The sequence below is a fragment of the Phasianus colchicus genome, chromosome 10 (assembly GCF_987193195.1).
Source record: "Phasianus colchicus chromosome 10, bPhaCol1.hap1.1, whole genome shotgun sequence".
Classification (NCBI taxonomy): Eukaryota; Metazoa; Chordata; class Aves; order Galliformes; family Phasianidae; genus Phasianus; species Phasianus colchicus.
Window position 1 is genome coordinate 5,807,650 of NC_143445.1, and position 17,501 is coordinate 5,825,150.

The 17,501-nt window shown below is 46.3% G+C and overlaps 1 protein-coding gene across 13 annotated transcripts in view; it reads left to right on the forward strand.

The window, feature by feature from the left end:
• Positions 1–4,305: 4,305 nt before the first annotated feature.
• Positions 4,306–17,501, forward strand: part of FARP2 (FERM, ARH/RhoGEF and pleckstrin domain protein 2) — a 59,626-nt gene continuing 46,430 nt past the window's right edge. For 8 of the 13 annotated variants that reach the window (XR_016469553.1, XR_016469554.1, XM_090147123.1 and 5 more), the window contains exons 1-2: positions 5,256–5,317; positions 8,192–8,426. Coding sequence is in view for 11 of the 13 variants with exons in the window: in XM_090147123.1 (XP_090003249.1) it covers positions 8,223–8,426 (204 nt within the window). In the remaining 2 variants the exon portion in view is untranslated. Of the gene's footprint in view, positions 4,984–5,255; positions 5,318–5,380; positions 5,505–5,590; positions 6,297–8,191; positions 8,427–17,501 lie in introns of those variants that run through there. The other 5 variants (XM_090147119.1, XM_090147118.1, XM_090147122.1 and 2 more) reach the window with 5 other exon arrangements.

A 17,501-nucleotide genomic window follows, 5' to 3' on the forward strand; every position in this document is an offset into this window, starting at 1 on the left:
TGTGCTTTTGAAACTGATGTCTGTATGGCTGTGCTTTCATGCAGTCGTACTGTCTGAAGGCTTTGGTGTTTAACAGATGTGAAAAAGAGATGTGATCTCTCTCTTGTTAGAATTTCATATTTTGGGAGAATTATGGCTTCTGGTTGATGGTGTCATGTTTTTCCCCCTGAACACTTTTGGATGTTAATCTTCACAGCCAGGTACAAGTTGTGACTGGACTGAACCTTGAGCAGCTGCTCTGAGGTAACAAATGCTACAGATGCTGGCCTGATTTGAGGGACAGGGAGAGAAGATGAACTTCAGGGAAAGGGAGGAGGGGAAAGGGATTTCTCTGTTTTGTTTTGTTGGTCGCTTTTTTAATTATTTTTCTTAAGGCCTTACTGTTTCATACATGCAAGCTGAGATTAGCCAAGTAAGTTTTAAGTGAAAAAGAGAAGTAAATTGTGTTCTTGTGGAAAAGATGGTTTTACTGACCTGTCAGCTTAACATTTAGGCTGCTACAATCAAAGAATTAACGTTAATTGAAATGCTTATGACAGCTTGAAACAAGTTTAGGGGAATTCTAGGGTATTTACAGTCTTCTGCAGTAGGATGCGTTCGCCACGTGGGGGCAATGTGCCATTGGACTTTGTCTTTTACCTGTACCGATATACGGAGGAAATAAGTGGCACGGGCTGTGGTTTTTGCCTGGACTTTTGTTCCAGTGCGTGAGGCTGAGCAGCCATGTTTCCGTGCAGCCTGCAGCTTGTCTATGCTTTAGGCTTTCATGCTGTTGATTCATAACTGCTGCTGGCTGTAGACTGAACCTTCTGGGTAGGAGGAATATGCTCAGACAAGCACACCGACAGGAGTTGCAGAGCAAGTACCTGCGTGTGTGTGTGTGTGTGTGTGTGTGCTCACACAGCTATGAACATATGTTGTGCTTAATTTGTCTCCTGTAATTGCCACTTTCACCATGAGAGCTAACTTAAAATGCAATTATGAAAGTCAAAGTGGGTGATTACAGAAAAGGATTGCATCCACTATTTTTTTCTGTTAGCAGACTTGATTTTTTTTTTTTTCCTTTATGTGCTTATGCCTGTTTAAAAGAATTGGACAATACTGAAGGTTGTAATCTGAGACTCTTGGACTTCACACTTTGTAAAGGTAAACTGATAAGCATGGTGTGTCCTGAGGGCTCCTGAGGACTTGCCCCAAAGGGGAGCAATCTGGAAAGCCCAGAGGATTACCCTTGTAATAAGTGCTCTAGCATGATGGCTGGGGATGTGGAGGTGGAAAGACAGGCATTTAAGATGGGAAGCGGAACATCCTGCTCTTCCCAAATTTCTGTGGCATGGAAATCAGTTTCTGTAGTTGGTTTAGCAAGATGCTGCTGATTGTGATTGTTTCTCATTAATCTCTGCCACTTTGCAAAGTATCTTCATTAATGTTAAAAAACAGTATTTCTCCAGTTCTTCTAGATGCTTATTAACGGTAAATGAATCCAGTGTAAGAGAGTGATTCCAGAAAACAATAGGTATTGGTTTGCCTTTGTCATCCATTCTTTGTGTTCATAATGCAGCTCAAAACTCCTGTTATCCAGCTATCCCTGTTCACTTTGAAACAATGCTTTTATCCTTTGCTTATAAAAGTCAAGTGTAGGAATCAAATTATAGAATTTCACCCTTCTCTCTCATGTTTTCCTATCATCTAGGGTACAAGTGTCTTGTGGGTAAAGAGCAACACCTGACTAACAGCTGAAACTGGCTTGGTTCTCCTACTGGGGAGGTGGTCTGATGCAACTCTGAGCTGTTAGGCAGAGAATTTGTTTATCAGGGATGAGACAGGTTGAGGAATGATTCACCCATCCACACAGCCCAGTCTCTACTGAGATGTCAGTGTTGATGTGGAAGGCAGGCCAGAGGACGGGCCTGGCAGACAGGGGAACTAGGCTTATGTGTGGTTCTGGCACAGTGCATCACAAACTGCAGAGTACTTTAGTGAATCCTTCTGGGACTAAACACTTTCAGATGATGAATGTGGTCAGGGGAGTCACTAATTTTCATGACGTACAGTTTAAGTTCTGAATGTATTTTTGGAAATATTTTTCCTTCCCAGATGCTTAGCAGCTGGTACTGTGAAGACGGGTCCTAGGAGGTCAGGAGAAGGAAGAGCAGTTGTCCCATGGCAAAACTATCAGCCTTGCATTCAGCCCTCAATAACACTGTGCTTAGGCAGGTAACGTTTGCAGCAAACTGCTGAGTGTCTTCAGGCAGTAACTGATGGGAGAACTGAAGTACAAGGCAAAATACCTGCACCAGTTTTAACCAAAGTAGGACAGCAGCGCTGATCTGTGGTATCAAGGCTCTGTGAACACCCCACCCCTTGTAGAGATCCTGATGGTTCAGCTGGCCTACCTGCAATGAAATCTGTACCCATCCATCTTCACTTCTCCAGCATCGACATGCCTATGCATGTTGTCACAGAGTATCAGAAAAGCATGCTAGAGAAGTGAACTAGTGATGTGCAGCCCAGTTAAAGTGGGAAGGTATAGAATACATCATATATACATTGCTTAAATTGTTTTGTGTCCAACCTCAACCTTATCTTCTGCTGTGTATAGAAGGGGAGACAAAGCTTTTTTATTAGGTGATAGGAGACTTCTAAGAAACAGAACTTAATAATACATAACTGAAGATGATGTCATGAGAAGATTAATATTTTTCTTCAATCTGTGTTGTACCTCTTTGTCACAATAAAGAATTTGAACTGGAAGCTTTTCCAGATGCTGTCTTTCTTGGCTTCTGCCTTTATCCAGTGAGCAACTAAAGAAATAAATTACACTGTACTGTAGTAGGAGGGTAATTCTACTTATCCCATTTGGATCAAGAGGAGAACATAAGGCAGGCTAACTTCAGTTGAATGAAAGAGTTATGCACAACCATTTTTTTATCTCATGATGGTAAAATTTTATTTAGCCTTTGTGTTGTATCCTTCCAGTTATCAGCAGCTGACTCGTAATGAAATTATTCCTTTCCTAGCTTCCTTGTCACATAAATGATTCAAATGTATGCCTGGTTGATCAGGAAGTTTGCCCTTATAGAGCTTAAGAAAACTCTCAAGTCTTTGTGTTTCTATTTTCTATGCAGACAGCTGTGAAGCATGTATTGCTGACTCATGATAATAGCATCCATTTCCTCTCTCAGGACTCAAGTCTGTTCATCACCACCATGTCTCAAGCATGTTTTGTGTGTTCCAAGCAGCCAAGCTGTTTTGTAAAAGGCTGTGTAGGTCAGAGGCTCGGTCTGTTAGGGCACTTTCTGTTTGTGCCCTGCTCAGCTGGGATTAGGAATGCATCATCCATTCGTGGGCTGCTGCTTGCTGAGGGATCCAGTGAGTGCAAGGTATACAGATGACACTTTCTTCTAGCTTGTGTATTTGGAATCTCATTCCTTCTTATCCCTTTGTCTGCCTCAGGATCCAAAAATGGAGGTCCCTTCACAGCCTGGCCCAAAGTGCATGAGTAGAAGCATGAAAGCCTCTAGGGACTTCTCTAACAGGATCTGTTGTAGGAAGGTTTTTGTATTTAGGCAGCAGTAGCTGCCATTTGTTATCAGTGAGGCTGTATTATCTGTCCTGAAGAATGGGGAATGCAAGTATGAAAAGGAAACTTCTTAAGGTTCAGGTGATGGCAAGTAAACTGGTCCCAGAGCAATGCTTGTGTATCCTGCTGAGATCTTTGTGCTGAGATGAAAGAACAGGTTTTGTCTCTGGTGGGTAGGAAGGCTGGAAATGAGCTGCGTGTACAAGTCGAGGTGTAGGCACTTAAACACAGAACCTCCAGTGCTTTTTCATTACTGGATTGCTTCAGCCTAGCAAATGTATTTCATGTGAGCAATTAAAGTGAGCAAGACATAGTGAAGCACAAGCAGCAGGGTGCTGGTGCTTCTAAAGACCTGCAGTTACTGCTTCCTCTCTAATTGTTGTGATGCTGCTTTTAAAGCCATCACATCAGATTTATTCTCCATTTTAGCAAGAGCTGCTGGTTTGTTGTTTTTTTTTTTTTTTTCCACAAGGAAATCTTTGTGTTCTTTTCAGATGTTAACGAAAGGAAGGGATTGAAATGAAGATGACTTTGAAGTGTCTGCTTTAAAGGATGCAAACACATCTTTGTGCTTAAGCTGCAAATAAAGCTGGCTGCTCCATGGGAGTGCAATGCAAATAGCAGGCAGAACAAGGTATTGAAACATCCATTTCAGTTAAGAAAAGCCTTCAGTTTACTGGGATCAATTTTTTTTTTAATGGATGGAGTTATCTAAAATGTGTATTCCTGCAACTCTCCATACTCTTCTTTCCACAGATGAGCTTGTTTGGCTCCGTTTCAGCTTAAGGAAAACGGACAGCAATGTGCTCTAAAACCTTGTGACTTTCTCTTTTTAAAGGAGGAGAATGTTGCTCATCAGGATTTACTCATTACATTTGTGAGCTCCTTCTGTCTGTGGGTGAGAGTGGGGAAGCTGCTCTGGGATGAAAGGGCTGTTCTGCATGATTTGTGTGCTTTGTTAATATAAAACTCATACGCTGTTTTGCTTTTCAAATTGCTGTGAAAAGGCCAAGTTCTCACACACAGGATGGCTCTTTGCACGTCACGTTAGTGGCCACCTCTCCTTCCCTGGAGAAGAAACCGGCGTGTTTCTCTTTTTCCTTACTTCTCATCTAGAAAAACAGGCTCTGATGGGGCAGAACGGGGAGATTTGTTGAAGGTGCCCCTTTGTGGGGAGCACGGCCTTGTCGGCAGTCTGCCTCAGCATCTGCTTCTGAGCGCGCTGGTGTTGGAGCAGCGCTCTGCAAACGCTGCTTGCTCGCCAAGAGGTTCTGATGCCCTCAGCCCCACGGCTGCGCCTCGCCTTAGCGCTGCGTCCCGCCCAGCACGTGGGTGCTGCCGCTGCGGTCCTTAGGTGGGGGCAGGCGCGAAGGACAGCGGCGCGGAGCCGCGGCTACAGGGTAAAGCGTTTCCCGCGGGCTCGGGGAGCGGCACGAAGCCCAGCGCCGGGGCTGACGGCTGCGGTCGTTCCGGAGCCGGGAGTGGGCACGGGGGATCCGGGCGGCGCGCCTGGCTCGAGGCCTCGATTCGCCGGCGGCTCTGCTCGCAGACGGAGGCTTCTGCGGGAAACAGAGCCGTTTTTGTTGGCCGTGCCCGGCCGCCGAGGCGAGGCCGCGGCCTTCCCCGCCGTGCCGCCCAGGGTCCGGCCCCGGGCGCGCCGCCCAATGGCGGGGCGGGGCGGGGCGGGCTCGGCAGGGCCGGGGACGCGGCGGAGGCTGCGGGCGGCACCGCGAGGTGAGGCGAGGCGCCGTGCCGTGCCGTGCCCCGGGCGGGCCGCGCGGAGCGGGCAGGGAGCGCGGGGGATCCCGGAGCCGGGCGGCACGGCGGGCGGAGCGGGGAGCGGCCTGAGCGAGCCTGGCGCTGGGCCGCGGCCTCGGGTGCGGGTTGCGGCCGCCGGGGAAACCGCTCCGAGTTCCGTGCGGTGCGTGAGTCTGCGCTCGGGGCGGCGGGGCGCGCGTGCTCCCGCTCCGCGCTCGGTCCGCCGCCGCCTCGCCGCGCTTCGGACGTTTTGTCGCGATGGAGCTGCGATGAGGCGGCGGGGGCGGTTTGGTGGAAGGAATGCGGGCTTTGCGTGTATTCGGAGCCCGACGGCCTGTGCGTGTGTGCCGCGTGTTGTTCTGCGGCCCCTGCGGGGCGTGCGGCTCAGCTGGGACCGCGGCTGCCGTGCCGGGACGGCTCGTGGGCTGCGTGGTGTTGTGTCGTGGTGCTGTGTGGTGAGTTCTGTGTCGTGGTGGTTCTGCAGTGCGCAGCACGGCCATGGGAGGACACAGCCCCTTCGTGTGGTGGGAGGGGAGATGGAGCCTGTGCTGGAAGCGAGGAGCGTGGGCTGAAGGAGAGGCGCACGCAGCTGAGGATCGTGGTCTTCTCTTCTCAGCACGTTCGTTGGGTTTCTGATGCTTCAGGTGGTGCTGGCGCGGTGGTTCTGCTGAGCAGTGACCTCTGTTAGGGACAGCAGTAACACCTGGCAGCTCGCAGCTGGTGAGCTGAAGCTTGTTTCCAGAGCTCTCTGTAAGGAACCCCCTGCGGCCCGGTGTGTATGGGAGCACCAGTACCCAGCTCTTCTGCATGTAGGCTGAGGACGGAGTCACTGCCGCTGACCAGAAGATGCTGTGCTTGGAGAGCTACTTGCAGCTACCTTTGCAGATTTATGGCTGATAAGCACTGTATTGCTTATTTTTGATGTCCGGTCTCTTTTTGTAAGGAGAGGAGCAGGGTAAGCACTTCAGGCAAAGAAGAACGGGCTGGGTGAGCGTAAGGGAGATGTAATTCTGTGCTAACAACGTTTTAATTCTGCACTGATGTGAGAGTGCCCAGTGGCATTCGCTTTTCCTGTTAACACCTGTGAGGAAGGACTTTGCCACCTGCAGCCTGTTTGTCATGGCTTTGCTCTCTCCTTCCTTATCACCAAAGTAAAAACCCAGGATCTCCTGGTTGATTTCTACTTTGGTCACCTGCATTACATACTTCGGGTACCATCTGGCTGCAGCTGAGCAGAAGGCAGCTGGAAGGCTTTATTCCTTAGGCACCCCCAGCAGTGCCTGTCCCTTGCAGTGGCTGTTGACTTAGAGCAGGATGAATGTGCTTATGGAGTTGTTCTCTGCTAAATAGCCTAATGGTGATATGTATAATTAATGCTGTGTTAACTTGGGTTGCTTGTAAGCTTCGGGATAACAGTAGCAAAACCTTTCTACGCTTTCAAGTTCCAGGGGATTCTGTATCAAAGTGATCTTGTGGCAGCTAGCTCTGGTTTCTCTTTGTGTTGGTAGTTAGAGGTGTTACCTGTGCGACTGTCTGCCGGTTTCTGCTGTGGAGGTGGTTTCCAATCTTGTGATCTAAAGGTTTTAGGTCTTGGCAGTGGATGAGTGGCCGCACGATCAGGAGAGCATGGTGAAATAAAACATGCAAAACAGTCTGAGAAAGGAACTTCCTTCTAATTTATCATAACTGGAAGTGGTAGGTCAGCCAATGGGCAGTACACGCATACTTTGCAGGTTGAGATCATCCTTCTCATGCTTTCTTGTGAAAATCAGCAGCAGGAGGGCTGGGGCTGCCTCCCCGTGGTGGTTTCCAGCTGTGCTCCTGGGGTGGTCTCTGAAGGACAGAGCCAGCCCAGCCCCTTAGCAGGGATAGATACGCTGCTCAGGCATGTCTCCTGTGCCACGGTAAGCTTGTCCAGGTGGGCTGTACAAGCCCCAGAACACAAAGCTGGCCCTAGCTGCCCTTTGGAGCTGCTGTTCCCTCGGAGCAGGCAGGAAGCTGTGTGCTGCACCCAGGAGCAGGCTGCAGGCCTGGAAGCTGCTGAGCAGCTTGATCTCCTCTTCTGTGTTCCCATTCTCGCATAGCACATGGCACCAAATGTTTGGCCCTGCTAAACGGCGTTGGGAGCACAAACAACAGCTCTGAGGGCTTTTGTTGTGTTTTTTTTTTCCCCTGCATCAAATTAAACATCTGTTCTGCTCGCAACAACTGCTGCCACACCATGAAAGCAGGGACACTGTGTAGAGGTTGGCCTGCTTGAGCTGCAGTAGATCTCTGCAGCTGAGATTTTTGCCCACTGATTTAGTTTGGGTACAGTGCAGGCTTGCTAGTGAGATCCACTTATCTGCCACAGAAATCTGCATTGTGGCTGCTCTGAGCCGCCAGTATTGGTTGAAATGGTCACAGTTTTATGAGAGTCATCACTTTAAAAGATGAAGAAAGTTAATTGCTCCTGTTATCTCGGGGTGTGTCCTGACTTTGTAGCAAAGCCAGCGGGACGGTTTGGTACCACTGAAGGAGGAACCTTGTGCTCCCCTTGGCTGTTCCCTGTGGCTTTTCTTGTGCTGTCAGCAGTGTTTGCTGGTTGTGGTGACCTGGTTTAGGGAGCAAAATCAGCAGAAAAATTAATTGGGCGGAAATTAAAATGTCAGCGCTTAAGGAGTGGGGAGGGCAAAAGTTTGAATATCCTATTTTCTAACTGTCTTCTGCAATAGTTATCCTTCTTCTCAGAGGCTGGATTTTTCGACCGGTGTTTCATCACGTTTATTCTTTGTTTTGATGGTGGGATGAAGAGATGAAGGCCATGTGCTGATGGTGTTTTCATCTGGGACGCTGTAATCTCTATTTTAGGTTTCATTTGGACTTTGCTTGGTGTTGAGAAATGGGAGAGATAGAAGGAACATACAGGGTCCTGCAGACTCCTGGCTCTCGTTTGGGTGTCCAGAAGAACTCTGGGGTGAGCACTTTGGAGCCGGGACAGAATCTCTCTACTGCAATGGCATCATCACCTGCCAGAACGCATGAGAGGGACCTACAGATCAAGATAAAGATGTTGGACAACACGGTGGAAGTACTTGACATTGAGGTAAGAGAGGTTTGAACCTGATTTCAAGTACACTTAGCTTTGGATAATGTAAAGCGGATGGGATGTGCTGCAAAACAGAGCTGGGACATTTTAGGGCAATATCAGAGGAAAGATTCCTGCAGGGATTTTACCTGCTTAGGAGTAGCTAAATGAGTAGGACCTCTTGCTTTTTAAAATCTTGTAGAGTAACAGAAGTTTGTGGTTTTACCAGACATTTATTTAAATAGAAGCACATACTTTCACAAGAAATTTTAACTGTTATTTGCTTTGGGGGAGCACCAAATGTCTTGTGCCAAACTTCTTGTTTGCCATATGCATCATCTGCGTTGCTTTGGCAGCTGGGAGAGCAGAAAGGCTTTTTTATTTGCTACTCTTCATTAATAATTTTAATAATTTGTATCCTCAAGTGGACTTGTTCATGTTAGAAAGTTTTTCCTTGTCGTCACACTTCCTGAAGATCAGTATTTAAAAGTATGCTTGCTTAGCAACTGGGGAAATCTGCCTTGAGGAGTACGAGCCACACTCAAACTGGGGTGGTTCTCTTTCAAATAAAAGTAATAATTTAAAAAAAAAATTGTTTTAAAATTCTTGTTTCATTCTTGGTTACAGTAAGTCAGTCGTGTTTGCTAACTAGGAGACATAGCCGTGGATGGACAGCTTTTTGTAGCAGCAGTGGGAGAAATTCATGGTGAAGCAGCTGTGGTAGAGGGGTTGGGGCTCTGGCTGCAGCAGTGCTTGCCCAGAGATGGGGCTGGGGCACAGTGTGTAGAGGTGGAGTGTGCTTTGCAGCTTGTCTGAGCCTCCAGGGAGGCAAAAGTGTCTCAAGTGAGAGCTCAGGAGGCATGGGCAGTTAACCTGAAAATGATGTGGTGCTCCCAAGGAAGTTGTGCCATCTTGCTGGTTAAGCATGGATCTTGCTTGCATATAAAAGTTTATTGGAGAGAACCATTCATGGTTTTTATTATCTGTTTTCTTTACAATTCTGAAGTTAAGGAAGGTGGTGAAGTCTTAAAGAGGAGCAGAACTGAAGAATAAATATAAAAGCCTTTTGATTCTGCCATCAAAGGGAGATGCATATCATGGAAAAAGACACTCTCCCTGCTGCCTTGAGGACTACAGTGAAGAACTTTGTCCTCAGATGCTTGTTGGTGCAGCAGTTCATCTTCTGCAGAGGGGCTCTTTCTCTGCAGAGCTGTGAGGAAGCTGAAGTAGGAGTGTAATATTCTGTCTCTCTTAGAAGGCAGCCTAAAATGATCCATGCCAGCAATTTAAATTGAAGAGGGTAAATTGCTGCTACTTTTTCTTCCTATTCTCTCCTTTATCCAATGGCCATTTAAAATACTTACCTGCGTTGTGGCAGATGCTGGTGGATACCTTCCTTTGGTAGCTCTTCCCCATCAATCAAGTTTTTTTTAACTCACTGGAGAGCAAAAAAGGGGATAGACAAAATGGCATGACTGATGGGATGGGGTGTAAAATAGAAAGGGAAATCTTTCCTTGGTGTTTTGGTATTATCTAGAACAGTGAGTTAAAGGGTCAGTATAGCTAAAGTACGCTGTCTTCTGTCTAAGATCTAGTGTCTCTGGTCTGCATTGTAAGTTTTTAGTTGTGAATTTAATCTATTTAAGGGAGCTGATGTTTAAAGCACACTGAGGCAGAACTCCTCTCTGAGGAATGTGTCCTGAATGTTAGGACTTGGAGAAATGCTTAAATGCTTTCTATAGTTTAAAAAACTGAAATCTGTATGATTATGCCTTCTATTTTCCCTTCCAAACCACTTCATTTTTATAGTCTTTCTTCTGTTCACATTCAGCTTATTTCACTCGGCTCTTCCATGTGCCATACCAAGGGCCATCTGCCCCCTCTAAGCTAGATCTGCCCAAATGGCAGCTTTTGCAAACTATGAGATAAATGGCTGGAAAACTCAATTTACTTCAAAGTAAGTGGGGTCTTGCAATAGAAGCTCTGCCAGCTTTTTCTCGGAGGCCTTGGATCAGCCTAAAAATCAGGCAGGCTCGTGTAAGTGGAGCAGTGTGAGCTGGGTTCAGTTTGTCCTCTTAGCTGGTGAGGGTCCTGAAAGGCAGCAGTGTGAGCAGCAGCGCTGCAGGAATTTGCAGGTGGAGGAAGCTCTGTTTTTATAGCTGCTGGATGCTTTCGGTTTAATTTACAGTAGAGCTGCACGTGGAAAGTATTACATCTGTATCTGTTTGGTCTGTCTGAGCACAGCACATACGTCTGCATTAGAGGGAGCAGTGGGACTGCCATTGCTGGGAGATATTGATAGCAGATAGGTCTGATGCTGTCCTAAAGCCCAGGTAAGTGAAATAGCAGGTGTAGGTTACAGAGATCACGATTTCCATTTCTTTCACCTGTTTCCTCTGAGGTAATACATTTGTATGGGGACTTTTGCTCACTCTGGCCCAGTTTCTTCTCTGCACTGGCTTGTAGGGTGTTGAATGGAATTGCTACTAGAACGTGGTATTAAATATGTTGTTATGTGGGAAATGTGTGCTTCCTTATGGGAGTTACGCTCGGTGCTACATGTGAGCATTCTGAGCCAGTGGCTGAGGTTGTTATACTTGAAGTTTACCAAATTGTTTTTGAGTAGAACTTAGCATTTTTTTTTCCTGCATCTCTTTTCCTACTTCAGAATTTGGCAGCGAGAAGCACTTGATGTTGTGCTACAGCAGCAGCTTTCCTTGCCCCGTGGCTTTGTTCCCTTTCCCATGTACCCTACCTGCCCGTTGTGTCCCCATGCAGGATGTGGAACCTCAGATGTGGTACAGGAGGCTTCCCTGTGTCTGCTCCCTTGCGCTCTGTGTGCTCAGCTCTTTGTTCCATGAAGGCTTTTCCCCACTGCTGCAGAAGTATTAACAGCTTAAATATGTGGGAGGGCAGGCTGCTTGAATCCTATTAAGCGCTGTACCGAAAGAATCGCGATGCTGTGTTAGTAAGCTCTGTGCTCTGCTTCTCCGACTGGGAAGAAATAGTCAAAATTCCAGAAAGAATCATACCAGATGTTTGTCATTGCTCTGCTTTGGCCATCCTAAATATGGCAAATCAGCAGCCTTAGGGCTTATTTTTGTCTGACCTCAGCAGCAAAAGTTGGTAATTCACCGTTTAACGATTGGAGTTATTGTAGGGTTTAAAATAAAGTAATTGAAGCTTTGCAGCTTTTGGGTTCTGCCGTGTGCTTTATAAACCTGTTATTTTGTGTTGGGGGACCTGACTCTTCTGATGCTATGTAGGAGTGTGGTATTGGGTGGGGAAAGGTAAAGCCATAGCTTTCGTAGACAGCCTTCTTCTAAGGGAAGATATGGACTTTGTTTGTATGATAGGAACAATTTATTACTTGGAGTTCTTTCAATGCTGGATGTCCCGTTATATGGGGGGAGAAAAGTTATATTTCAGAAAAGGAGAAATAATGTGAGTATTCGTGTGAAGCTTAAAACCCAGAATCCTTTGAGTGAAATGCAGATCGAGTGTTATCACAGTCCTTGAAACACAAGTGCAATATAAAGGCAGCAATAAATGTAGTCGAGCTGTATTGCTCAGCTTAACACAGAGCTGATGCAAAGCTGACCTCTCCTTAAGCTTCCTTTAACTTATTGGGAGCGTGCTGAGAGCTTCCTGCTTGGAATTGTTCTGTCTGCAAGAGATCAAGTAAGGTGAACCAATGCACAGCTTAATTCTCTCACGTATTTGCAGTGGTTCAACTGCTTTATTGAATTCCTTTCAAATATCTCCCAAAGTAGCTAACACACAACCTAATTTTGTGTGTTTTATTTAAAAATTAGGAACTTGTGAAGAAAATGCAGTGCCAGCCACAGAAATACAGCGTGCTTAGAGGCAGGTCTGAGAAGCTTTCAGTTGGTACCTCCCAAAAAAGGGACTTGGCACTGAGCGAGGCGTCTGCTGATAGCACAGCCTTGGGAACATTCAATAAACAGGGTTGCAAAAGCATGCCTTTGTGCCATCTGTTTCTCCTTGTAACACAGCATTGTTGGCAAGGGCTTAAACGTGCCTGCTTGTGTAAGAAGGTGATAATGCAAAATGAACGCTCCAAAAGCTGTGCTGGGATGGTGACACCTGGCGTGAGAGGTTTGGGGTTTTGAAGGGCTGTGATGTTGGACGTTGAGGGTTTGGACTGCAAGTTTAGGGACGCTTCTGAAGTCTTGTTCTGTTAATATCAGAAGCTGTTTCTTCCCAGACTTGAAATGGACAAATGCAGGATGAAGAATTTGAACTATTAACGCCTGCTCATATCAGGCTGGCAGAGGTGGAGGCTCCAGAAGGGGTTCAGGAAGCCAGAAAGGTACTTGGCAGTTGAGAGATGCTTGTGTGCAGGTGCACTTTCCCAGTCCCAAGGTCTGGGTTTACATGTTTGACTTCCCTGGATTGCTTTTCTTCTGCCTCTTCTGGCAGAATGCTTATGCTCAGTGCTTGCTGGAACCTTAATGCAAAATGGAAGTGGTAAAGTGTTTATTAGCTTAAAAAATAGCAAAACCAAAAAAACCTGCTCCGTGGAAACTCCTCATTAGAGCTGTCCTGTGTATCTGCAATCAGCCTGGCTTAGCAGTGTTGGGCCTCTCAGTCTGCTTCCCTGGCAGACTGGGGGAGCCAGTCCAAAGCTGAAGACATGGGAAGGCTGCTGGAAGTGGGAGAACCAGCAGAGCTCTAGCCTCAGCTCATCTGGCCTGCTGGTATTCATTAACTGTGCTGTGGTATCAAAGCTGTGTCCAAAGTACAGCGGGGAATGGTGTTAGGACAGCTAATAGCTTACATCAGAGGAAGGTTGAATTAGGTACAAAACCTTATAATTCTGATCTTCCCTATGAAACAGGCTTCTCACAGCTACGTGCCAACCTTTTTTTTTGGCACTTTATGTGGAAGTTTACACATAAAACAAGTATATAATCTTCCTTGAGGTTGATCCTCATCGTTTGAGACACGTAGGGAGTATTATGGGAAAGTAAGCTTGCCTATGTAGCCTATAGCAAGCTGCTGTATTTATGAATAGCTCTGGGCTGCTGGCTCTGTTGGGTCCATGTGAGCCCTGCAGGGTGTGGGAGTCAGCATGGCCAGAGCTAAACTTCAGCTGCTGGTGTCTGAGTGTGTGGCATGTGTCCATGGCTGGGCTTTGGATGAACACAGGAATGCCAAACGAAACGTGTAGTGCCTTCATGCCTCCTGGTGAAAGCCCAGCTCCAGCTTGTTGGTGCCAGCTTAGCTGGTAGTTTTGACACGTAAGTGTAATTGCTGGACAAAGGCCTGTGGTTTTATAATCTCTGAGCAAAGGGAGGCAAAGCATTGTATTGAAAATAACACACTCTATCTTTAACTTGCATATGCATGTGTGTATTTATATAAATAAGTGTGAAATGATGCCACGCAAGTTCCTGGAGTACACGTAGTTTACATGCCATGGAGTGGCACGTTGAAGGAGATGTAGTGATTTGCACAAATGAATACAGCCTTGTCATTAGCAGCAGTGGGAGGAAAAATAGCCATCGTCAGTCTCTCATCATGTAGTTTCTCAGCTTGGATTAAACTGTTCTACAGCCTATGTGAGCCGAATGGGTACTGAGATGTTAGGAGCACTAATTTCTTGAAGTGGCACACTGCTTGTTTTTGAGGGCATCCTGGTGCTATCAAAAAGGGGTATTCTCATAACTAGGCACTCATCCTTCTTGGTTTTAGCCACCAGGTTGTTTAAAGCTTGACACAGTGCACCTATCTAATAGAGCATGCTAACAAAGGCTCTCTTCTCTTCCAGTATGGAAAATAACAGAATTTTGCTCATCTCCTGGTCACATTTAGGTGGATCTTCTGCATGCAGCTTGTGTATTTCAGCACTAGATCTCTCTTGGAGCTTGGTACAACTTAGTCTCCATGTGGTACCTGCTGGAATACACATTTCCCAGTTTTGTTCACATAATTCCCTCCCTCTTGGGGATCTTTTCCCATGTCAACAAATTACTGTTTTCCCACTTCCAGGCATCCAGCAGGTCCAGCAGCTCTGGAGGAGCACGTTTGTTGGGTAGAGCTGGTTCAGCTGGCAGTGAGCTGCTATGGTTCTTCATGAACTTCTACGTGGTCACAAATTTTAAAGCTAGCCTTAATTAATGAGCCAGAGGCTTACATTTAGAGAGTAACCTGGCTGCAGAAAAAAAAAAGAATCTGGACTTAAGGTGAAAATGTGCACCATCTGAATTGGCAAAGAGGTCATAGAATCCTTTTTAGACTGGTGGTGAATCTCCACAGCTCCGCTGCTTCGAGGCACATTTCAACCTATAAAAGAAGAAGAGTTTTCAAGCTACCCCAGAAGGGAGCTGAAGCAGGTTCTGCTGTCACACTGACAGAGGTGGCTGTGTGTTGTTCTCCATGGAAAGCAGCACACTGGGGTTGTTGTGGCTTGGTATTGCTTACAAATCTAGCTGTGCACAGGCGCAGCGCAGGGCATCAGCCATCAGTATGAGGTAGGATCTGCTTCTCTTCTGCTGAAGGCTTGCTCCTAAAATCACACAGAGCTTGGAAGCAGGACCTCGTGTGCTGGTTGCTGCCTCAGCACAGATGGGACCCGTGTGGTGTTGGGAGCTGTGGCCTCACTCTTCTGTTTCCACACGTATAATTTCATCCTTCACATAGGGCGTGCTAATTTAAGTTTGCTGTAGTTGCAGGTCAGTGATAAACGGTGCTTAAAACGATCTGTGGGATGCTAAAGAAGAAAGATGGAGAGCAAACTGTGTGTTTAACTTGTGCCTGTGGTAGCTGAGTGTCCGGACGTCGGAAGCAGCAGCTATTTTAGCTGTGGGATGGGTGCACAGAGCAGTGCTCCTGTGCTGTGCACTCAGCTCTGCAGCAAGGCCTGCTGCCAGATGTGGGCTGAGAGCAGGACAGCTGAGAGCACGAATGGAAGCTTCCCAAATACTGTTTGCTATGTGGTTGTGGGTGTTTGAACTTCTGGAAACGGGCTGATAAGACTAGTCCTATTGGTAGGAATCTCTTTGTGATTATTTTGGTTCTCTTGAGTATGTTGATATCAGTAACAATTGGAAGCAGTTTTCCATAAATCTTGTGTGTTCTGTTGGCTCCTGCAGCCTAATTCTGGGACAAATCAGGATTGCCTTCAGTAAGAGACAGGTAGAAACAGCCATGGGATGAAGTGGCATAGGGAATGCTCAGAAAGCTAAATAGCATTTAAGGCACATTTGGCTGAACACATGAATTTAGAGAAATGATGCGTCTCCCTTTAGCAGGTCTCCATGTCTGTGTATGGAGGCAGGAACCGTTTCCATACGAGCTGTTTGTTCCAATCAAAATAGAGGAAACTTCAGAAATACTAAGAAAGATGATTATCTGTACTTTTCCAACCTCTGGGTTAAAAAACTAGATGTGGAGCTTTAATATCCCCACATTTTAGCTTGAAAGCTGCTACTTAATGAATGGTATTCCTTGCCATCTCGTTCTTTATAATAACTATGGTTTATGCATAGTCTGTATTCATAAATGCCATTTTTGTTTATATGTAACATTCACGATATTTAATATCAGGGAGCTTCTGAAGTGTTTTTGATATTTCAAGCTGTGTTTGGACAGAGATCTAACAGGCTTTAGAAGGAACACTGATAAACAGAGCTCTGCAATCACTGACTTGTTATTTCCTTTCTTAAGCAGAAATATACAAACAAGTTGAGTGTAACTCCTAGATGTAATCATCGATTACCATTTTTCACTCTGCCAAAAAAGGAGAGATCACTTTTTCATTGGGAAGGCCCCTGACGTGCACCGAAAGGGGAAAAACCCACTGCATTCTGAAATGAGTCTTTCTTTATTTGAATTCCTCTAACATTGTGTGCTCTGCCCTGGCCCTTTATCAGCAGCGATGTAAAATATAAAATGCTTCCTTCCACAAATGTGCTGTTTACTGGAGGGTTCGGTCTCCAAACAGTTGCAGATCCCTGCAGCACAAAGTCCCAGGTCAGCTGCTGTTTGCTGCAGCTGGCAGCCAGTGGTTCCTGCAGCCCTGGCTTGCACAGAAGTTTCCATTCTATACCTCTGTTTTATAACTCTCCGTTTTTCCCAACTCCTGGCATTTGGACTGAAACTTTTCCAGCCTAACTGCTGCCAAATTGTATTTTGGTTTTGGAAAGCCTGAGCGAGGGGCAGTTTGTCTGCTCAGGAAAATGAGAGGAATACTTTTTTTTAATAAAAATAGCATTGGCTTTTTTTTTTAGGAGGGTTGTTTTAAAGTACGTGGAAGTAGAAAGTTAAGATGTTCTAGAGGACAGATTTGGGAAGAATTGGCTTTGGTAATTCTGAGCTGCGGTCTGCAGAAAATACATGCTGTGTGTGCCTCGCTTGCTGTGCTGTCTTGCTGAGCTGGGATGGTGCAGCAAAGAGAGGATCTTCCCTTGCAAACCAGTGTGCAGCACTGCCATGAAAGCGAGATCACTGTGACCTTCGTGTCGGTTTTAATGGGCATCCCCACATCCTGATAGGGGATGGAGGAGAAACTGAACGCGTACAGCAGTGAATTTCAACATACATAAAACCATTCCAAACGTCATGTTTGCCAGGCACCGATGGTGAATTTTCCTGTTTTCTTTCACTGGCACTCTTGAATTTGGATTGGGTTGTCCCTCAATTTCTCAATGGAAAAAAAGGCACAGGCACGTCAGGCTGGCTGCTCCTTCACTCGTGTGGGCAGCTGAGGCCCGGGCAGCTCTTCCTTGTGGGGCAACCCAAGAATGCTGTTGCTCTGCTCAGCTCACCAGCCTCATCTTCCTGTTTCCGTGGGAAAGATGATCTCTGTTCGTTAGGCATACAGTAATAATTTCAATTTACATTCCAGAATCTCGTAGCTCTTTGAGGGAGGAGGGGGAAAAAAAAAAAAAAAAAAAAGTGATCATCTCATTAGAAAACCTTTATGAAGACTGCAAAGCTTTAGCTGAAGTGCCTGCAGCCTGAATGCATTATTCACCCAAAGTACAGGCCTGGGTTGTGCACGGAGTTGGGTCAGTGCCATCACCATCTGCAGTATCACTGTCAGGGTACCACACTTGCATGGTTTTA